General features: G+C 42.1%; 1 protein-coding gene across 1 annotated transcript in view; it reads right to left on the reverse strand.

Annotated features, from left to right (window-relative positions):
* Window positions 1-12355: 12355 nt before the first annotated feature.
* The window catches only part of LOC134513749 (uncharacterized), a 33997-nt gene continuing 22115 nt past the window's right edge, over window positions 12356-24237 (reverse strand). The window contains 3 exon segments of the mRNA XM_063330913.1: window positions 12356-12602; window positions 19993-20148; window positions 21701-21764. Of these exon segments, the coding sequence (XP_063186983.1) occupies window positions 12356-12602; window positions 19993-20148; window positions 21701-21764 (467 nt within the window).

The raw sequence follows: 24237 nt of genomic DNA on the forward strand, positions 1-24237 counted from the left end.
AGTTATTTTTCAGAAAGTCCTGAAAAGTAGATCTTAGTTGGTTTTCTGTGGTGGGGTAAACAACATTTTACAGGAGGGTAAACCTAGTAAGTCCTGTACCTGCTTATTAAATAGTCTTTGATAGAGGAAAATATAAAATTAAATGTAGATCCTTCGGGAAAATAAGAACATGAACTTCTAAGTCTACCTCTGTAGCAGCTACCAGCCTCCCTGATTTAGTAAACTACGAATCACAATAAAAGGGTGATATAATGCTCAGATAATAGGACAGCTGTACTCTGACATGATGTGTTGAGATCCCTCAATGAAGCATGTAAGGACTCTCACCACTTTTAGGTAAAGGAAAATTGGTACTTTTAGTGAAAGGAAAATTTCTACACTTATAGGACACATTTCATGGTCTTGGAACAGATACCATAGACAAAATTTAAATTAATCTTTCTTACTTTTTTTTCTGTTTTTTTTAATAAAAAAGCCTCTTTATGAATAAAAAAAAAGCCTCTTTATAAAAAAAGATGCCAGCCCCATCCCTAAAAGGCTCTAATTCCTACCGTAGTTGATGTCTGATTGCTGCATCAAACTGTAGAAAGATCACTTCTCTATGAGCAGCTAGCAGCTGGCTACTTCACTGGGATCCAGTGGATTATGGAGGCTGTCAATCATTTTCTGTATCTCTTGAAGTTCAGTCCCTGGAGTCCCAAGAACAGTAAGTTTATCAGACAAGGTTTCAGAAGATACACATAAAAATCTCTCAGTTCAGTAAACTCTTTTTTCCTCCAAGAGTTTTGTACTTCATGACTTTCTTCATTTTTCCTCTTTCCCCTCGGAGGCGGAAGAAGAATGCATTTATATCCCCTTCAACACTATAAAAACAGGCTTTAAGAAAAGAGATTATGGCAGGTGGGGAATTATGAGGATGCAGTAAGGTCAGGGAGGAAAAGGCATAGGAATGAAAAGTTACAAGCATTTCAAAAGAATGGTTCTTTTATTATCCTTTCCTATTAAAAAAATCAATTATTATAAAAGATGAACAAGGACTGTCTTTCCATTATCATATCTGGTTGGACTAGATGATCGTTGTAGGTCCCTTCCAACTGAAAATATAGAGATTAAATTTGTGAGACAGGAGCAGAATCAGGTCCTGACATGGCATTGTACTTACTTCAAAGACCTAAACTAGTTATTGCGTGGTAGGGAATGACAGGGACAACTTAATCATAGAATGTGTTGGGTTGGAAGGGACCTTTAAAGGTCATCTAGTCCAACCCCCCTGCAGTAAGCAGGGACATCTTCAACTAGATCAGGTTGCTCAGAGCCTCATCCAGCCTGGCCATGAATGTCTCCAGGGATGGGGCCTCCACCACCACTCTGGGCAACACATTCCATTGTTTCACCACCCTCATTGTAAAGAACTTCTTCCTTAATGCCTAATGTAAACCTGCCGTGCTCTAGTTTAAAACCATTGCCCCTTGTCCTATCCCTACATGCCCTTGCCAACAGCCCCTCCCCATCTCTCCTGTAGGCCCCCTTCAGGTACTGGAAGGCTGCTATAAGGTCTCCCTGGAGCCTTCTCTTCTCCAGGCTGAACAACCCCAGCTCTCTCAGCCTGTCTTCACAGGAGAGGTGCTCCAGCCCTCTGATCATCTTTGGGGCCCTCGTCTGGACCTGCTCCAACAGGTCCATGTCCTTCTTACACTGAGGGCTCCAGAGGGCTCCAGAGCTGGACATTTCTCCAACTGCTTTCAATAAAATACTACTGGGGGTCGATTTTGCAAGTTAATGGATGTTTTTCTGCAGAAGCCCTAAAGTTTTTTTATTCCCTTTAAGCCTAGCCAAAAACTTCCTGGAGCAATGGGTCCCTACAAGTCATTACCCTTACAAAAGCACCTGCTCTTACTTGGTGTTTGTAGGAAATGCATGCACAGGGCTTGACTGCCTCCCAGGGCACGGCCACTGCAGACGTGATTTAACTTGAAAGCACCTGTTATAGAAACCCAGTGTTCTCTCTGTCAGGCTGCAGGGGCTGCCATCTTTTAAGGAAGTTAAATGGTCTGATGTGGGGGAGAAGGAAATTATTCCACGTCAGCAGCAACAAAAATGATCCTTCGGTCAGGAGCAATGGTGTTAAAATATCTGTGCAAAATGCGTTACAGAGGCAGCAGAGTACTGAGGACTCCATCTTGTTTTATTTTCTGTTTTAAAAGCGTGGTAGCCAGGTACACATTAGACGTCTGAAATTGAAATACATCGTACATAATATTCCTCCTACATCTGGTTATGTGGATTCTCACTGATCACTGAGCTGAGTCTTCTTGATTGTTTCAAAGCTCATTAAACATGCTAATCTACATGGGCTTTCTCAGCCATATACAAATGAAGTTACTAATATGCACTACAATGAGCGCATACCACAGAACAGGGAGTGCCTTTTGTTAGAGAAAATAAGCCCACTTCAAAATCAAACGTTCACAAGCACAGTATTAAAATAAAAGCTATAACAAGTATTTATGATTCACTGAGTCCTTTCTTCCCTTCCAAAATTAAATTTCAAGAAGATAAATTCAGAACCAACAATAAAAATCTTACTCACATAAAAAGAAAAATACATAAGGGATAAAATCTGGAGACATTAAAAGACAAAGCTAGTCTTTTATATATTTTTCTCAATTCTTGAAGAATTTAATATTTTTATGCAATTGTCATAATCAATTTTTCATTTTTAAGAGATGCCAGGACAGAAGTGAAGCTGTGCAGGTAAAGTTTTTACTCCTGAGTTGCGTCTGAGCAGTGCCAAATGTACAGATATAGAATCATAGAATAGTTCGGGTTGGAAGGGACCTTAAAGATCACACAGTTCCAACCCCCCTGCCATGGGCAGGGACACCTCCCACTAGATCAGGTTGCTCAAAGCCCCATCCAGCCTGGCCTTGAACACTGACAGGGATGGGGCTTCCACCACCTCTCTGGGCAACCTGTTCCAGTGCCTCACCACCCTCATGGTGAAGAACTTCTTCCTAACGTCCAGTCTGAATCGTCCCATCTCTAGTTTTGATCCATTCCCTCTAGTCCTACCATTACCCAACATCCTAAAAAGTCCCTCACCGGCTTTCTTGTAGGCCCCCTTAAGATGCTGGTAGGCCAATATATAAACGTGGGCATGAGAACAGTCCAGCCATGCAGCACATACCTCCACAGAGGAGAACGTGTGCATAACATGCCAAGTTTTGAAACCCCAGCTCACTATACTGTGGGAATAATCCAGTGGCTGAAAAGCCAAATGCCAAGAACACTTCAACACTTGGGACAGGATTAGCTCATCTGACTTTAGTTGCCTAATTATCAGGCACTAAGGTTAATTGTGCTCCTGCAATCTTGGGCACCTCTAAAGAGGGTTTCATCCCACTTTGAACACATTTTAGCTTGGGATGAGCAACTCCTCTGGAGATGTCTTTGTAACGGTGTCCAGAGAAGGCATCCAGTCACAGCAGAGGTACCTACCCAGTTGTTAGATACCAGTAGCCATGTACTAACTGGTAGCCACTACAGGTAGACACATCCCACTCCTGCAGTACAGTTTAACATGAACATTAACATTAACAGCAGGTCAAAGCCATTAGGCGAACCAGTACCATTTCTGTAAAAATACATGTTCATGCAGGACGACACACACCTCAGCTATTTGATCCTTTGGAAAGAGAACCAAGCAACAGATTTACTAGAGGAACCAAGCCTGCCTTTTTTAATCTTCTGGCAAAGACAAAATCATCATGGGCTGACAGATGGCTTAACAGACACTTGCTAGATGCGGAAGAGCAATTTTTGGACTATGTTCTCTGTTCTCTGCCAGAGCAGACCTCCCGAGCCTTGTAGATGTGTTGCTTTTCTGTGAGTTTGTGACAGATCTGTGATGCTGTGGACATGCTACCAAAACCCAACAGTCTTCCAACAACAGAATGGAGCAGGAAAAAGAAAAAAATAAGACTGGAATTTAATCTTGATTTTATTCTTCAGTTAACATCAATCGCATGTTCATGCTCCTTTTGTCCCTTTCTCACCATCAGCATTTCATACTTTTTTGCACCTGGAACCATCTATCTTAAGCACACAATACTTGTTACGTACCAATCCTGTCAGTCCCTCCCCAGTCTGGGGTCAGAGGCTCTGGGTTTAAGGCACAAAAGCAGTTTGGGGAATTTCCTAACTGAGCAAAAGCCAGGAAATACAAAACCACATCATGAAATGCGCCAACAATTTCTAGGCTTAGGTGGAGAGCTCTGAGATCAGCCTGCAAACAAGACAAATGCACAAAGTAAACGATCCAGATGCTCGTCTCTAAGCAAACATGCCAAAGTAGCAAATACTTTTGCTTCCCGGGCCACAACCACTCCTGGGCACTAAATGAGACCTCCCCGGGATGCCACCAGGGCTCCCAGAGCAAGGTCAAGCCCTGGATTTTGTTCAGGCTCAGCATATCACTCCCAGCTGTCACCATCCCACCTGGTGTTACAGCTTCTGGTTCAGAATCTGCTTCCCCAGTGTCTCCTACAACCCCTTTTTTCAGTGTTTATATCTACCCAAATAGATAGTCATGGCCAGGCAGTCCTTCCCCCTTGCGCTGCAACACCTCCAGCTCCCGCACCGCCAGGGCCAGCCCAGGTACCTCCTCTCTCCTGTCTCCTCTCCTTATTTCAGCAGAAATAAGTCAGAGGACATAAAGGTCCCAGCCTGCCACTTCTGTGTACGCGGGGACAGGGACAAACCTTGATAAACTGGTGGGATGGGGAATGCTTTCACAAATAGGAAGAGGCAGCACAAATGGCTGGGGTTTAATTACTTTTGATCATTAAAGACCTTTAGATATTTAACTAGAGGATCCTTCCTTTGCTTTTACGGTTGTTTCTACCTCTGAACCCAGAGGACCAAAGGTCTCTCCTCCCTGACAGACACTCCGCCACCACCCTTCATCAGTGGCAAATGCTAGCTGCATCCAGATTAAAATCACTGATGTTTATTTCTGCATCTCCAATAACAAGAAAAACTGTAATGTACATGAAAAGATGTGCGTGGCCTGCCACCCAGAACAAAATCTCTTTTAGCATTAGCAAATACTGACCTTCTCTGGAAGCATTTTGAACATGATCAGCACTTCAGTGGGGTGAGGGATGAACCACAAGTTCAGGAAGGTGTGTCCATCTGGAGACAGCAAAGAGCGTGGTTGAGGATGGAAGGATCTGAATTATTGCAAAAAAGTGAGAGGTGTTTAGCATTTTGAGGATTCCTTCTGCCTGTCACTTTCCAGAAATATATATGTTTTTAAGTTTGATAAAACTGTTCCTTGGACATAAGATTCGCCTTTATGATTTGGAGCAAGTGTATTTTAGACCTAACATGATTTAGCTTTGAAGTGTAGAATACCGGGTAAAGGTTTGACCTCCAAAACCTGCTGAATGTGAGAGAAATTTGAAAGAAACTTTCTTAAAGCACCTGATCTGTAAAGCAGGGATGTGAGCTGCTGTGCTGAGGGCATTCAGCGTCCCTTCCTCTGGGAATACGCTTTTGCTGGCTAGAACAGGAGACAGGCAGGGCAAAGCAGCAGGCAGGTATTAAAAATCTATACCATTATTTTAAAATAGGATATGCAATTACTAGTAGGCAGCCCACTTTTTTTTTGCCAGAAGATATGAAAATACAACATTTATTACATGAATAATGTATTTTCCTGTTTTTATATACAATGTGCCATTTCTTGTCTTCACATACATGAAGATGAAGTATAATACGCAGCTAGTACATTCTGAAATAAAAGATAAATATTCAGCTTGGAGATTAAGTTCAGCTCTTTCTGAAGTAAGTTTTGCAGGGCTTTTAATTTATTTTTTTTTCCTTTTGTCTGAAAAAAAACCCCACAAGGCTGAATGCAAAAAATAGACCTTTGGTTTGGGTGGGATGGAGTAATGAAAGGTTAAATACTCTGTGTTGTATGCACGGAAATTATATTTGGGCAGGGTTTGTTTAACCAGCTGTGCCCTACTGACTTTTGCACTAGAATGATAAGCACTAATTGTACCTAAAGAAACCATATAAGTGACGCTTTTTCAGGGTGAGATTAGTATTCACACTCTCCATTTCCTCCCCTTTACATCACAGTTCGTAAACGATACCAGCGGGGAGAGAGCAACCGGGGTTTCCTCCAAAGGCAGAAGCACACACACTTTCCAGATGTGCTTCATCTTTACAGGCTTCAGCGGAAGAGGACTGTGGGCAGCCTGCCACAGAGGCTCTATTTCCCCACCTCACCACAGGACGTTAAGGGTGGCTTCTCCGTAGCTGCGTTTGCGAAGGAGTCACACACTGTGTCACCCTGCTATGATGTGGCACCTACCTTCTTCGGCCAGAAAATGAGGACAGTCCACTGCATCCAGATAAGCTGCTGCCTACCCTGGCAACACATGAACGATTTGCAGTGCCGTCTCCCAAGAAAACACAGTTTAATCCCAAATAAAACAGATTTTCTACATTGTGTAAAAAAAAAAAAACTAAACCCCCCCCAAACATCCCAGAGATGCTATGTCATGCTCACAGAGTGACTGCTGCTTTTAAAACATGTATGGCTAAGAGCTATGACCTAGTTTCATACGCCAAGTCCAGGAACAAAGGAAAAGGCTGGGGGAAGGGAAGAACAGGATGGCACCACCACACAGAAACCACAGCCCTACATTTTCCTTTCTTCCTGCTTCTAACATTTACTTTTAAGACGGCAGTCACTGCAGGAATCTTTTATACTGCTACGGCTTAGGTAAGGCAGCAAGGGTGGGCGCAGGGTTTGTATCCACAGCCTTTCCTGCTGCAGCTGGACTGTATATAACATAAAGACAGCAAAATGAGGAAGGGCAGGGGGTTCGTCTGACAAAATGCGGATGTTGACAATACGAGCACCCCCCTTGAGTTGCCAGAGAGAGAAAGAGGCGCTTCCAGGACACGACCCGTCTCATCCTAAAGCAGGAGTCTGGAATGGGTCATTCCTTTGAAGCACCTGCTGATTATCAGGGGAGCCTAGTCAGATACAGGCATCTCAAGTTAGGTGGGCTGTTCTCAAACTTTTCCCATCGATGTTAATGAATTATAGGCTTATGGAAATACATACATATATTTGCAGAAAGCTCTTTATTATAACTATTCCAATTATCGTTTCTTCCACTCTTCCCCAAGAGTCTCTTCTTTCCTTTCTTCCTTTCTTCTTTATTCCATTTGTTTTTTCTCTTTTTCCCCCTCTTCACTCCAAACTATCTTTTTCCCTCCCTATATTTCCTCTGCTGTAACCAGCCACCTTCCCCCCCACACGCACTGTTTGTTCCAGCCAGATGCAGGTCCTTCTCAGAGGAAGGGAGAGGGAAAGCAGGACCTGCTCACCCCCGAAACCCTTGGCAGCCACAAATGCGTACTACAAGATTAGTTCAGAAGATAAGAAAGCAATTGAATTAGTGTCCCGCTACAACCCTCTAAATGCAGGCAAGATGGAAGCTAAATTTCTGCTTTCATCATAACTAATTGACAGTTGCTGTCTACAAGGTGCTTCTTAGCTTCAATTGAACAACAACAGAAAATGAAACATTAACTGGTAATAACTGATTAGCGGGGACAAAAAAAGGGCATAGGGGCTGAAAGGGCAGGGGCCATTTTTAATTAAAGCCTTTTCTCCAGCTCCCTGCAGCTCCCTTTCTGGCGTGAACGTCAAGGGGCAGGTCGATGCAGGTGCAAAGGGCGTGCTGCAGCCATCCCCGCTGTTGCTGCTGGCCGGACACCTTCACGTCTGCCTCCCTCCGTCAGATAAGGATTTGCTCCTGGTTTCCTTTCTACATCAAATGCAGAAAAGCAGCATGGTATGGTGAGTGATATGAGTGTGGATGGGCCGCAAGCTGCTGGACACAGGCAAGTGGTGAAGCACAGAAGGAGAAAAGGCAACCTCAGAAAATTCAGGGCTACTTAAAGAACAAAAGGGCATATATTTTCTAGGCTGTTTCATTGTTTCAGATGTTCCATTTTAAAGAGTAAAAGGACAACCTGTAACTGCTTATAAGTTACTATGCTTATATTAGCATTTTGGAAGTGTAATAGTATAACCCTATACAGTATTATAGGGTATTGAAATATTTTCTTGCTGTTGAAAAGTTACAGGTCCAAAAGGCACGAACCAATATCTGATTAGGGTGCACAATGCTAGGACTTGCTGCTCTCTGTGTTGAATGTTCCAACAGAGGCAATGCTCTTCAAGACCTTCTCTGTCACAAGATGCATGCTCCTGAAACACACCACGGCTGTATTCTTTGCTTGACGTCCCCATGACACCAAGAGTAGGAGGTAGCGCATAGCATGAACTGCAGAAGCATAGGTTCTGCAGCTGAACTCAGTTTCTCTGGGCAAATAAATCATATTTGACCTAGTCCTTGCTAACAAGCTAGGATGGCAACCAAAGCAGTTGCTATGACATGTAACCATGCTTGGTCCTGACTCCCAAATGAGTTCAGGGCAGAAGATGGACACTGTGTGACCCACAAACCCCCAGACTGAAACAATCTGGCATGGGGGGTAGCTTCAGCTTGAAACCTAAGTATACTAAAACATTTTGCTCTAGGATTACTAGTATCTCTTCTGTTACTGTGTCCAGAGAAGGCTCCTTCTAAAGCGAAGAGCAAATGTGTTATGTATGGCCTGTGCACAACTTTTTATGATAATGTGCAAAATACTATAGAACTAAAGCATCTCAGGGCATCCGAGACAGCAGTACCTTAGACAACATCCAATAAAAGCAGGTAGATAAAGGAAGAAAAATGGCCCATGCCATGGGCCTGTGATGGGGTAACTCCCCAGCAATTACTAGCAAGACAAAAGGTAGCCCAAGACCGGCGTAGCTCCACAGGCCTGCAGCTGGCATGCAGTTAAAAAACAGGGAAGGGGTGATGATGATAACCTGCTCAGGTATCTTGTTGAGTCACATTTTATGACTTGTGCTTGTAACTACGCTCCCAACCTTTGTAATCGGAACTAAAGCTTTTGACTGAACTTTAACAAGTGGGGGCTTTTATGTTTACCTCTGAGCCTCTCTGTTGCTGGGAACAAGGTGACCAAGAGCAAAACCAGTGTCCTGGGTGACTGCTTTCACATCTAAAACCATCTGCCTGCTGGTGCTAACATGAGGAGTCCAGACGCTTATGGAGAGTCAGCAGAAGGGCTCACCTTCCTAGTCACAAGTTTTGAGGAAGGAGATCCTTGTGACATGGCCAAAAAAATGTCCCTTCTGAAAGGAGCAGATGACACAGGGTCATCCCCTAGTCTGTCGTGTGCTCTTCCTCTCCTTTCTTAACTTCTGACAAGTCACAAGCCTACAACTTATTAGCAGGTTTTGTTTAAATCTTAAATAAATAAAATTTAAGGGTAAGACAACCCTCACTGCCTAGGCTGTCATTAAAGCAGAAGATTTACATCCTGAAAATGAGATTATCCATTTCTTTCCCCCTTACATGCGGTGTTGGGAGTAGAAGCAAGCACACTTCTAAAGTTTTCCTTCTTTGTATGCCAGCTTTTGCAGGCAGCTCTGACTATGCACATTCTACATCCACCAGCATTGCCTGAAAAATGGCAGAACACACTGCTCGGGGCACTTTCAGACTATCATTCCCCTTACAAACATGTATTCACCTTTGCTTCGTAATACACTCTGACTGAAGATGCTGGCCCCCAGGAACACGCTTGCAAACATGAAACAAACCTGGGATCAGGTGCAAGGTTTTTCTTTAAATCTTGCTCCTCTTTTTTTCCTTGAGGTAGTCCAATTATGAAGTACTTGTCTCTGATGACAGGGAAATCACCTAAAAGGCTTCTTAGGCTATTGTAGTACCCCATGAGCTGAGCTCTCAGGGCATGCTGGGACACACGCTGATTCAGCCTGAAAAAGAATAATTAAAATCTGTAGTGTTGTGCAGGGCGTCATCTGTCCAGATACACTCTACCTTTGTTGAGGTTAATCTCCTTCTGTATGGACAACTTTGGCACCTTCTACAGCAAAATTTACAAGCTACGATTCTTCTGTAGCGTGACAACCAGCAGGATAAAAATCATGAAAGTGGCATTTAAGAACCAAGGTAAACTTTAGATTTAGTGCTTTTCATCACACAGATGTCTTTACAATGCCTTGGAAATATCTGCAAGCTAATACAGCAGCCGCTTTGTGGGAGCTGTTGATGCTTACGTTATGATAAGGAAGCAGAAGCAGGAAGGAGGTAAGTGAGATCATGAGTTAACTGCAGAACTGGTAATGAGACGGTGTGACCCTGAGTCAGATTCCATCGTCACTGAGCTGCACTGAAACTCTGCTCCAGCCCCTGGCCACAAGCTGCCTCCAGACCCATGGGTCTGGCCTTACCTACTCACTTGATAAGCTGTACCTGGGCTGAACGCAGTCTCCATCTGCAGCGTGACACAAATCTACGTCATTTGTGAAACACGGCGTACTGAAACAGCCGCCCTACTTGCAGCTTGCTCCTTGCCACACTCTTTCCCAAGGCTGCTCGAAGGCACCTCTGCACAGCTGGGCATACGAGGAGAAGACAGACCTGGATGCTGGCCACATGCCAGGTTTTCGCCCAGGCTTTCGACAGAGTGGATTTAGAACATCCAGCTCTTAGGTGGCTTCAGAACAGGCTACACACTCCAGTAGAAAGGTAACACATAAACCAGTCTAGTGCGATATACCAAGTACGGTCTGTTTCTCAGTGAAAGCAGACAAGAAATAGCTCATTTCCCCTTTTTATTTTTTCTTTCTTTATTGGCACATGTGCCCAATCTCAATATATTGTGTGCAAGACAAAGGTCCCAGAAACGTAAACTTACCTGGGAATAAAAACCGTAAAATACTGAACAATGACATAGGAACACAGGATTAAAAAAAAAAAAAATCAACTCCCCCTCTGTTTGAACTTCTCTTTTTTCCCAAGTTGTCGTACAAACTAGATGGAATTCACAGGCTAGTACATCCCACTCGTTCATTCTCTGATCTACTGCACGTTATTTCCACTGCAATTTATCACTCATGTCAACAATGTTTATCTGGTATTTCTGATGAAATACCAAAAAAGCATTGGTGTTGTGCGCCTTTACTTAGCATCCCATCATCAATCCTTTCTCCTCATAAAGAAACCAAATAGTTTCTTTGTGGTTTTACTCATCCAGCAACATGGTTTGTACTGCCTGTAATATTATCGTACTAAACCACTGAAAACGTTTTTCTTTTCTCAGCTTGCAAAATGGCTTACAGGTATAGTCATAATATTCTGAATAAGGAAGTACGTAAATTCATGTTATCAACATGAAAAAGATGCCCTCAGAACAAGAGTTATGTTTAAAACATGATGTGCTTGTATGGAAATGTCTACACTAGATCTATATTAAACATCTATTAGACATACAGTAAATGTCTATGTCAGATATACTTACTTATGGCAATATTCAACAATAACATCTCTTTTGAGTTTCAGCACTTCATCCTATAATGAGACAATATTTTCTTCTTATTATCATGCATATAGGGCTTATATGTACTGTGAATCTAACAAAACCAAAACACTTGTAACATTTCCTATTAATATAATTTTAAAAACCCTACCAGATTATGTATAGTATTACAGACATCTAAACTATGAAATTCCAAAACTTTAAGGAGGATAAACATCAAAGATTTCAACGAGTATGTCAGACCCAGTAGACAGTTAATGCAATCTTGTACATAAATTCAGAATTATTTTATTCAAGTATGGTTGATGTAATTTTGTTCACAAATTCTGTAATATTTCCTAAAAGAGTCTGCAGCTAGGAGTTATTCCTTCATACACTCAGCCTACTGAGCTGTCAAGAAGCTTATGAGTACATTAAACTAAATAATTTATGCTATTTCAAAAAGAGAATAGCCATTAAGGATTTGTGTAGAAAGAGTTTGATTTTACGACCTGGTAAATTCTTAAAGGCCATGCCTAACCTATAATGTATTCAGCATAAGATACAGAAGTTTAATACAGGATCCATGTTCTCACCTTTAGGCACTGGATAAAGAGGAATTTGCAAAAGGCAAAATTTATACCTATCATGGTATCTTTACAATTATTACCTTCTAAAATTAAAAAAGTAATAAAACTGCTGGAAATGTTTATTAAAGGAGCCAGCCTTCCTCATATAGTGTCCATCTCTAGCTACCACCACTGTTGGATGCTTCATATGTAAAAGCCCAGAACATTCTGCACCTATCAGCGTAACTATAGCCAGAATTTACCTCCTTACCTAGGCTGGAAATGGTTTAGGATTCCCGTTAGCATCCACAACCTTTACTTAGCCACATGTCTGCAGATTGCTGCTGCTTTCCATGCACTTCAGGGCCACGAGCCTTGCACATGGGGGATGGCACAACGGGAGAAGGTTCCCTTGAGTCTCCTACTGCTGCTGGTGGAGCTGGGCCACCATCTGCGGCCCCGCGCCTGACCTGCACGCCCTGGCCACGTCCCAGCCTCCTTCCCTCCACCAAGGTTTCCACACCTGCCACCAGCTTACCTTTCTCCCTAAAGTAACCACAGAGTAACTACAATGCTAACTTAAAGCTACCACTTCGCCTGTGTGCCAAAACCCAACAGTCTCTCTTGAAAAGGCTAAGGAACCTCCTGACGTACTTACAGGGCTTTGCAGCCCGCTGCCCAGTGCTTCTCTCTTTTGAGTGAAAGTGTTCAGCATCCTGTCTCGGGGTCCCCGTTTCTCCAGCTGAACGGAAATGAAAGCTTCTGGAGGCCTAATGAGGGAAAAAAAGCATGGAAGCTAGGAAGAGTCACCTCTGAAGAGGTAAGCTGATAACTTCCTTCTGAGCCACTCAAATAACGTCTTTAGATTAGACATACCCTCTGCAACAATGTTGATTTTACTCATTCCTTATCTACAACAGGTAAAAATACGCTGGATCTTGTGGATCGGCTACCAGAGATGAGGTGAGCTCTGGGCAAAGTCTCCCAGTCTCCATATTTTTAATTTCAGTGGAAGCAAAATAAATGATGAAAGAAATAGTGACAAATTAAAAAAAATTAAAATGTACCTCCTCATACTGGCATTAAGGTAGTAACAGGAATGGGGAGGCCGCCTGGGCTAAGCTGGACATGTTGAATGCCTTTTTATTTATACTTTCAAATTGCAGGTTTTTCAATTGTCACAGAGTTTTCAGTGCTCGTATTCCAGCTGATCAGCACTGAATAATATACAAAATTGCTCTAACTGCGCCTTGCCAGTACCTGGCTAGTACGCAGTACCCCATGTAAAAGCCAGGAAATCAGGCTGGGGAGATAGTAAGTGGGCGTACAAGCACTGAGATCAAGTTTTGTTCTACAGGAAGAGCAAAGTCATATTTAATGGCCTTATCCTGGCCTACTTGTTATTCATTAGAATTTTGCAATGTTTTCAACTGTAAACTCACTGATACTTAGAAAGTCCTGTGAGGTATCTGGATTTCCTCCTTTAATGAACAGGTTATCTCCATGGGGTTTGATGGGAAGCCAGAGTCCCATCGACAGGGTACGGCGAGACAACCCTAGAGCTCAGACCACCAGTTCACACTGAGAAACAGGGCATCTGGGAACATGCCCTTAGGATCGAGACCCCATCACTATGGTTTTTCAATGCACAATGTAAAGCAGGTAGTGCTCGGGATTTGCACGTGCACCAGACTGACCCCTACCCAGTGCAGGGGGCTTGGCCAGTCTGTAATAAATACTTTTTGATGGTACAGAGTAAACCTGGAGAACGTCCAGGAGAAAATGAAGCGGCCGGTGTGGTTGGTTGCAGCAGCTGGTCCTCTGTTTCACTCCCCCAACACTGAATTTCTTCCACTTGCTGAACCGCTCTGACTTGTTAGACTTACATTTCCTTCCTAAAATATCATGAATATCAATTCTGTGCTTGCTCTCATAAAGACTGGCAGCTCTTCCTACTAAATCAGTGCAGATTTGCAATTCTGTGTGCTTTCATTTACCCTAGCTTTATGATATAATAATTCACTGGGATCATTGAAAGTCACAGAAAAAAAACATTTCTCATTGAGCACAGGCATAATGAAACTGTAGCAGCAGCAGAGTCAGACAACATTCTCGACATTCAATCATCTGCAAATAAAATATGAATATTCCCAGATATTCACACTTTCAAATATGTATAAATAATTGTATATCTAGATCACTTGTCTGGAAAATCAGTTTTCTTCCCCACAAACACAGAATACTACACTCGTGCCTCCACATTGCCTATTTAAGTGGCTCCTGGTATGAAGGAACCTCAGAAATTTCTGCATATTGATATAAAAATTATCCTAATTTCCAAGTAGGAACAAACGGTTCTTTTCCAAGTTCTTGAAGTCATATTTCAAAAGTGGCACAGGCACTTTGAAGGCCAGAGGAGCTAAAAAAGCATAGTAATTCCCCTGCAAATCAAGGAGAGCTACTGTCCTTTGCATATAGTGGGAAAGAGAAAGACTAAAATGGGAAAAAAAAGCCAAGTTTTGAGAGCTGAGTTCCTTCTCCCAAGTACTAGCTTCGCTGGAGTTTAATGCCACCTTGCAGATCTATCTACCGAAAAACACCTTTCCTCTGTTGTAGTGGAAAATGGACTTCTTGCCCGGAGAACGATTCTTCCTGCTCAGCTGAGCACAGGGAACATAACAACATGCATTAAAAAACAGTGGTCACCAACTGCCTTAGAAGTAAATGGGCAGACATGAGCAGTGTCTTTGTTCCTGAGAAATGTTTCAGCCTATAAACAAAGTCAGTATAGAAAGGTTGGGCACTGAGGTTACAAATACATGGGAGTTTGCCGTTCTGAAGGTCCTAGACCGGTATCAAACAGGCTGGTCTGCATGAGGGCTCATTGCATGGTGAGACTGGGTTGGTTAAGCCTGTGCCCTTCATGGCACAGCCCACGGGTCTTGGCTATCAACCAACCAGACCATGGCGAGTGTTGCAGAGCATACAGCTCCCTTGGCATCACGCAACCAGCTCTCCTCCACATGGGGTGAAGGGAGATGCCACAGGCCTTGGCCTGTGTCGGGTGGGCAACCATACCACCCACAGCACTTATGAGTCCCTCAGTACAGACACAGTCTGTGACATCCTGCAACCATCTCCCTTTCCTGTGTAAGGAGGTTATACAAGATATTTTCCAATTTTATATGTTATTCTGGAATAACCACATGCATAACCTCCTTATCACGGCCTCTGTTGGTTGTATTAATGGTCCTCTGTGTGTGAATTTGATTAGTTAGCTAATACCCACTGGCTGTAAATCAGCAAAAACTGATCCAGAATGGATGCAGCAGCCATTAAATGATTAACAGAGCAGAGGAGACATCTGAAAATGAAAAATACAGTTGCTGCCATTCTGTGGAAAAGAAACCATTCAGCATATAGACAGTACAAGAAATTCAAATGTTTGGAAGATCAATCCTTTTCAACTGGGGCATGAAGAGCTATTTCCAGAGTAAGACTGCTCATGGTTATCAGCAGAGACACACAACTGCAGCACTTTGTATGGCAGTGCAGAGGATCAGTTTGGGAAAGATACAGAGGTTGCTCAGTTCCACTGATTTCAGCGCTGCAGGATCTGATTAGAAATGAAGACGGGGAATCTCAGACTTCTCTGTGACAGGGAATGGAAACCAGCCTCTGGGATGAACTAAACCAGCTCTGGGAGGCTGCACAGCTGGCCATCCAGCTGCCAACACCTGGGTGCCCACCAAGTGGATGCTGAGTGCAGCAGCTCCCTGGGACACGGCCCGTGTGCTGCCAAAAGTCGCATGAGATCAGTGCTGCGAAGGACTCCTGCTCAGCAGCAAGCAGACAGCTCTGACCGCACAGTACTAAGCCTTTTTTCTGGTGGGCCATCAGGATATCAGTTTGTTTGGGCCAATGGATCTCAGCTGTACAGTGCAGATTCACTGTCCTGCTCATGTTGGGACAGGATGCAAAGCATGCAGTGGTGAAGCAAGCTTGTTCTGGTGCAGCTGGCAGTCTCTAAGGTGAGTGTTGGCCCTAGGACCTCCCTTACATTCACCTCTGGTGTAAGGAAAGAGAGCGTATAGGACACTGCTCTAGGAACGGCAATTCATGCTCAGAAGCTTGAATTGCATAAGGCGTCTTTCCCTCTCCTCCTCACACTGCAGCTCTGAGTGACCCAAAATGAGACAACGGGGAGTCATGACAACATCTATTTTTCATTTTTAAACTCAGAAAGAAAATTGGTGTCACACAGGAAACGTTTCAGTCTCATTCCCTTACCTGGTTCAACCCATCTCTAACAACTTTTGAACCCTCTGACTAATTTTAAATACATTTGACGTAAGAACAGAGGTCTCAAGGGTAAAAAGCTCCTTCTGTTTTTGCAAAATCAGCATCCAGCTAGTGAGGAGAACCCCCTGCTCAGGGAAAAGGCAAGGAGAGTTGACCCCTAGCCATTTTGCTTGGCTTGCTTAGCTCCCAGGAGGCAGTGGCCAGCTGGGTTCCCAGCGTGACAGCCAGGCAGTCAGCATGCACAGGGCTATGAACCGGCCACAAAACCGAGTGCTTCTTGCCCAGCCAGACAGCAAAACACAGGCACTTCCCACACTCAGGAATGAGGTGAGGATACTGCCTGGTGGCAAGGGACTGAGCGTGGGGAGCATCAGGGATGCAAGAGGGGGCTGAGGGGGGATGGATGGGGTGTGCTAAGGAACATGGAAAGAGATGTCAATATAAGCACAGAGAAGGCAAGACAAGCCCTAAAGAGTCTCTATTTGCTTATAAATTCAAAATCGCTTACGAGGTCACTTAGCTCATTACTGTAGTGCAGCTGTCTCTGGAAGAGACACAACAGCTGCATAAGAAAATGCAATACGGAGCCCTACAACAATTTAGCATGTATGAAGCAAGGGCAGCTCCTGAGCACCATATCTTAAACACAGGATGAAGAAAAAAAAAAAAAAAAAGGCCAAATATAAGATGAGGAACAGTAATGGCTTGGTGACCAAGCCGGTAGCTTTTGGACCAACACTGTGGCATCAGGCTAACATGAATGTTTCCCATTGGAAATAGTGTTGACCTTACTTCTGTTTTCAGAAGACAGGGCAAATGAAAGCAGCAGGAACTGATGGTTTCGCCATCCCAGAAGAATGCATGTTTCAAGGTCAGGTTGTGATTGCTAGCCTTACTGCATACCACAGGCTATAAGATTTCACCCATGCCTTTTGAATCCAATTCATCTCCAACCTCCTTCAGTCCTCTCTTGAGGTATATTTTTAGCTATGTTTCATCACTTACACAACTAACAGACTTTAAATAAATCACCGATGTGACACCATTTATTTTTATGTCATATGCTAATACACAATCACTGCAGTTCCTGCAGTCATCGGTGATGCTGTTCCAAGTGTTGCGCAGGACTGCCATCCAATTGATTATAAGCAGAATTAACAGATGCCCTCTTTGGGCTAAGTCTGACAAAACCCATTATTACTAGTGCAATGTGAGGAAGAAGATGCTGCTAACCTTCATGCCCAGGGTATGGGGAGGCTGGACCAAGTAACAAAAGGAGGCCTGCTGAACAGCCGCCAAAAGAGCATTTTTCTGAACGACCTGACAGGCCAGGATAAGTTGCACGTTCCTTATTCCAGACAGACACAAGAGCTAAGAAGAGGGAAAACAATGTGTTAGGCATTTCCCCTGCCATTTAAAAGACGGGTTACTTCACAGACATTGCTCTCTGTCTTGTAGTACTTCCACAGCTTAATTTAATGAAGGGGAGAGTATTCCATTATATTTGTACACGTTGTTATCATCGAAACATGACTAAATATAGAGATCAAGGAAACATTTAATTAATTTGTATTTAGTGAGTTGTATTCTCAGCTCTACTCTGTAGAGCAGGACGGTGCCAGCCCGTGCAGCCAAGTGCAAACAGGCTGGGAAAAGAGTAGACACCAAATAAAACATATTCGTTTCCCCTGGGCAAATTTTTAATTACGTGCCACCCTGCTGCAGAATACAGGTTATGACTGAGTTAATGGCAAGAAGGAGACTTTGTGGAGAGCTTTAAAGAAGGAATCTTCATGGCCTGGCAGTTTATGGTACTGTTTTTATACACTTGTACAAAGAAGAAAGGACTAAGTATGCAAAATAGCATTGAAGACTAAGGTTGTTTTCTTTCATTAGAGAACTCTCTACGCCAAATGTTGTTACTATGTGTGAATACAGCCACACACAGGCATCCTGCTTCATTTAACAAAGTTCCTCAGACTAAACTCTGCTGACTTAAAGGGTTTCACCCCAGTAAGGATTCCTGGATTAGGCCACATTAGCAATCAAATTTTCAGTGCAATTTTATGAAGTTAATTATAAAACAGTAGACTAAATCATATTAACACTCAGAGAAAGACAAACAGTAGAGAAGTTTATAGCACCCAGCAAACACATGACTGATGCCCTTACATACTCTGGCAAATAAATAATAACGTAATACACAGTTTTTGCTTATTCTGCAAATTAAATCATTCACCTACATAACACCATCTCTTGTATGGAAACTAAACTTTCCAACATGACTGTCGATTTCTTGAATGCTTAATGTAAGCTAGATGGAATATATCTGCAATAAAAGCAAAATTATCTATAAACATGGAGTATGACACAGAAATAAGCCAAACTGAGGATGAAAGGAAAATAGTGATAAATTCAGAAATATTTCTCATTTCTTTCCACCTTTAAATGTAGAACACATAATTCAAGTCCCTAATTTAGTGATATTAGGATGTTGCTTTAGTTTTCAGAAGTAGTTTTGTAAGAAAAAGAATATATTCCGTGATGTTTTGTGGCTGACTTCACAATGACTCATTAGCTCCTCCTAGATGAGCTTGGTCTCATCAGTGAAAAATCTGCTTGTTTGGTTTAATCATGCCTTGTTTCAAGTATTGGTTCCTAATTTGCTTTTATTTGTGCTGCTGGACTGTCTTCTGGGCTTTGATATCCATCATTGCCCTGATTAAATTAGGAGCTGAAGTTTCATTCCAGGTTGCTTGCAATTGCTAAACTTGTTTGGAACAGCCCAATTTTCACATCAGGCTAGAACGTATGCAAGGGAATAGGAAGCAAACAACAGCATGGGACTGCAGATGGTATATGTACAAGTCGGACGGGAGCCCTACCACCTGTGTTAGCCATAGGGAGCGACTGACAGGATGCCCTCCCTGAATATAGTAGGATAATTCACAGGTTATTTCCTTTCTTCCTCCTAAACCTTAATCTAAACTACGCACAAACACACACACAAAGTGGTGTATTTAGGAGTGTGTACGTATACGCACATATTTACCAACTCTTAAAAGAGTAAATCAAGACAACTGTAAAATCTACTTGTTCCAGACATTTTGCCCAGGGGAAAAGGGAAGATCATAAATAGCCTTTTCCTTGTGCAGAGATTAGGTCTAGTAGTCAATGAGTTGAAAAAAAATAGACCACAGATGTCCCTTCATGAAGTGCAGTGTAACTCTAGGAGAATAAGCTTTCTTCTTGTTCAGAATAAGGAGTTTATTCACAACAGTTTTTGAGGTCCTGTTTTGCAACCTATGGGGTTTGGGACAATCACTTTCAGGCCAGCCCTGTTAGGCAACCCTCACTTTGAAAGAAAATGCACTTTAGCTCCAAAATTGCCCGTGTTCCACACAAATTTGGTGTCTCCTCACTTTCACCGCTCAACAGCTTTAAATTAGCATTATTCAATCCCAGGCTCTACACAAAATCATGCAGAATTTCACATTTTCTGCCTGAATAATTTTATGTATTTTACGCACTGAAGTTTTTGTGGCTTCTATGTGAGCCTAAGCAGACGAAAGGCTTGATCCCATCCAATCTAAAGAGATTATGCCCCGTGAAACTCAAAAAAAGTTCATTCTACCTTTCAACACAGCTGTCATCTTCCAGGAGAGATGTAATGAATAGTGGTGGGAGGTGATCTGCTTTCTCCTTGTGAGATGCAGATTCAAAGAGCACGGGCTTCAGGTACAAATGGAACTCCCCAAATCCTGCTTCCATTGCAAAAGCCTTATATAACCTAGAAACAAAAACACAGGGATGCATTTGAAAAATTAACTTTCTTCCTGCTGTAAGCAATGCAGAAACCCACATCCATCAGGTTCATTTCAATGAGACATCTGCATTCAACTTAAAGCACTTCTTGGCATCTGAAATAGTATGATGGATATGAAGCAAACAAGTATTGTACCCAGATAGCTGATGGTTGCTCAGTATCACCCATCTGATTGACACAGGCAGCACTTACAAACAAAGGACAATAAGTTGTGAGTCTACAATGTCATAAGGGCAAATCAAGCAAAATATGTTAACTGTTCCTATTTAGAAAGGACTGCATTTGGCAGAGACATGAAGAGTATTATTTTAGACTAGAAATTGGGAAGAGGACTGACTGCCAGAGAGGAAGCTTCAATAGATAAGCAGAGCTCATACACATTATTAATATTAAAATGATGAGTTGATAGCTTAAGAAACATTTATTCTAGAAGCCCCCAGTATGACACAACCCCAGTACAACCCCCCTAATATAACAAATTATGAGGGCAGTCCATCAGCAGACAGTAAACACATGGTCTAGATGCAACCACTAGCTCAGGAAATCTTTAAAGCACCTAGTGTCAGAAGTTGGGCACTATCCTGCTTTTTGTATTCCCTCCCTATGCATCCATCCCTGCACTCCTTCAAATGCACGACCACAGAAACACTGATCTGGCCTGCGATGCCTCTTCTCATGTAGTATAAGAAGATAGTAAAAAGAAAGACTTTGACTTTTTGATACTGACTGCAAAGGAATAAGATACTCCCTTGCTTCCACCTAACATCTAAGGCAGGTGTTTTATCAGTCAAGAAATCAGTCAAGGTCACAGAGAAGCCATGTTGTGAGAATGTGATAAAGACACAAATAGGACCTAAAAGACTTAGTTCTTTAAAATCAGGGAGCGTTCCCTGCCTGTGAAGTAAGGGAAAGAAAAGGGGAGGAGACAAAATAATATATGACAGACACCGTGAGCATCAATCAATAATCATATGGAACACAGCCAAAATCAACTCTAAGGTCTTAAAACAAAGAGCTCTGGGTAATTATTATAAATGTTGCTCTGTTAGTTGACCAGTACAGACATATGAATAGTCTGTACAGAACAAACATCAGCAAACAAATCAGCTTATTAGTACTGTGCAAAGGGGAAAAAATAGAGAAAAAGGAAAGATATTTAAAAGGTGACTATGTCAAACAAAAACAGAAAGAGGCAAAATTCATACTAAAGCTGCACTGTCTAGCTCTACTATTCTACCAAAGGATGTCCCTTTTCATGAGATGGTAGAAGACAAACACTGAGGAACAAAGACAAGCAACAAGGGCTGTGAGGAACAGTACACACAACATAATTGTGGACTGTTAGATGTAAATGGCCTGTCACCCTGGGAATGGAGAGATAGGCAAGCAGTGAGAATAATTCTGGCAGGTCTCCCCCAAAAGTCTGATAGAAGCTACGGTATCAGGTAGAGGAATCCTCAAAAGTAGTTGCACTCACTCCATTTTACTCTGCATAGCAGGAAAAAAGATTACTAACCTTTCTGATGTTTCAGTCTGAATCTGAGTCTCTAACAGTTCATGAACTTTGAACTTCATCGCATCTAAAGAAGATAGATATAAAAATAGCCCCTCAAAATGTCACATTGAATAAACTATATATGTTTATACTGGTATTTAGACTGACTTAACCATCTTCTATTAAATGAAGATAATGTTATGGCTAATGGCCTTATACACATATCATGAAGTCTTACTTTATGTCATCACTTTCCTCAGAATTCCCATCCTTTACTGGAAAAATGACAATTTATTGTTACTTTTCAGGGATTTCTAAGTACGTCACCTCAGATGAGTATGTCCTTTTAGCCGTGTTCCCAAAAGAAATGCAACCATGTGACCATCTGGTCTGCTCAGCTGTCTCCTCTGGGTAACTTTTAAATCAGTTGGTGAAAATTAATGAAATCTGACACAGAGACAGGACTTTCAAGATATTAAGTTCCTACAGGTTTCATGAAAAACGCTGATTGGATATTGATTTTTCAGCTAAGTGAAAAGTTGCAGTGTAACCTTTCTCCTTATAAATTACTAGAAAAATGTATGTGCATGTATGTATGTATGTGTATGAGTGAAGGAATACAGAGATAATTCAAACAGCAGAAAAAGTTTAACTAGGATCTGTATTTCAGTAGAGAGCTGAGTATCCAAACAAGGAACACAAATTGCCAAGAAATAAGATCTCCTTGCTTCCTGGAATTGCTTGGGTTGAAATAAATTAACTTCTCTGTTAGTTTGCCCAAGAAAGTTCCAGATGTCAAATTATAGCTGTTCAAGAAGTTCTTCTTTTAATGGAAAAGAGTTGTGACAGAAAATTAGGTTTTCCACCAAACTCAGTTTGAATGGTCCTAGCTCACGTATCTTAAAGGCGGCTAGGTTTGCAGCTGCTGAAAATAAATGCTGCTGACTTTTTGATACGGAGTCTAAATTTTCAAGAAGAAAGTTAGAGAAAGGGTTAAGAAGAAGAAAAAATAACCACGACTGGAATGTCATCTATCCAGCACACACAACTTTGCTATTGCAAGCAATCACGTCCCACATATCCTTTTCATAAATGAATCAAGCTCCATTTTTAAACTTAGTTTTCTACCCTTTGCTCTTTCCCTTCCAGAACTTTGTTGTCTGATTCTTAGAAACCCCCTTTTAATTTCCAGCTTAAACTTATTCACAGTGATTAGATCCATTTGTTCTGCTGCCAAAATTGGCCTTTAGCTTAAATAGCTCCTCTCCATTCCCAGTCCTTATCTTCCTGCTGTATTTATAGAGAACAATCTTATCTTCTCCCAGCCTTCATTTTGCTAGGATAAACAAGCCAAGATATTTCATTTGCTTTTGTAAAATGCATTCTCTATTTCCCCTCAGCATGCTATTAGATCATCTTTGCTCCCATTCCAATCTGAATTTATCTTGCCTGAACACAAATCTCTAAATTATACTTAATAATCCAGGTGAGGCCTCACCAGAATCATGTACACGGCATCAATACTCCCTCTCTTTCTACTGTTAATAAAACTCTTTGCCTGATTCAGAGTGAGATACTACAGCTTTTCCCCCCAACGGTTACAATATGTTGGCAGCTTACAATCATCCAATGCCCAGCTATACACCCAGTTCTTTCTCCTCCTCTGTTGCTTCCAACTAATAAGCTCAAAGTTCACAGGAGAATTTCCTATTATTATGTGTAACCTTAAGCTTTGTGTTATTGATGCTTATCTCCTTTCTACTACTCCAGTCCTTAGAAACGTGAGGTCTTCCTGTAAGATATTCCATTTATTTTCCATATCAGTTTTATCTGCCAGCATTACAATGTCCTGAATTTAATAACACCCTCTTATGTTTTTTACTCAGATCATTAATAAAAACGTCAAGTAATATGCAGCTGAACAATAGGAACTTCACCAATAACCTGCCTCCAAGCCAGCAGTTCAACACTATCCTTTGTAGTTTCCCCATTAGTTCAGTCCTTATCTTCTTCGTCTTCCTGTACAGATTGTCATGTTCTCCAGCTGATAACTCCCTAAATGCATGACACTGACTTCCTTTGTGTAGATTATTTCATTATCATTGTAAGGATCAGCATAGCCAGAACAATTTTTATGCTTTCCTACCTCTGGTGGTGAACAAAGCTTGTACTTCTTATGTGCCTTTTCTTATATTCCACTAATCTTCATAAGAAGGCAGTTAAAATAATCGTCTGTGTAAAACTCTGCAGAAGGCGGCACCTTTGTGTTCTTTTGATCAGTGAACTCCTCCTGCTCCTCCTCCATTTGACAAAATTGCACTATTTTCACTGGGCCTCTCCTGTTAAGCGTTGAGGACCAGCGTGGCCTCAACTTTCGAAGCTAAAGAACATCTGAAACCCCAGGTAGACTCCATCTCCACATAACCAGAAAACATATCTCCCACAACACAAATGGAGGCATTCTTCCTCTCTCTGTGTTTTTTTTCACCTATAGTAGGTGGTCGATTAAAAAGAAGTTACTTTTTCCCTACAAACCACACCTCTCTGAGGTCACCATC

Source organism: Chroicocephalus ridibundus, chromosome 3 (genome assembly GCF_963924245.1).
Source record: "Chroicocephalus ridibundus chromosome 3, bChrRid1.1, whole genome shotgun sequence".
NCBI lineage: Eukaryota > Metazoa > Chordata > Aves > Charadriiformes > Laridae > Chroicocephalus > Chroicocephalus ridibundus.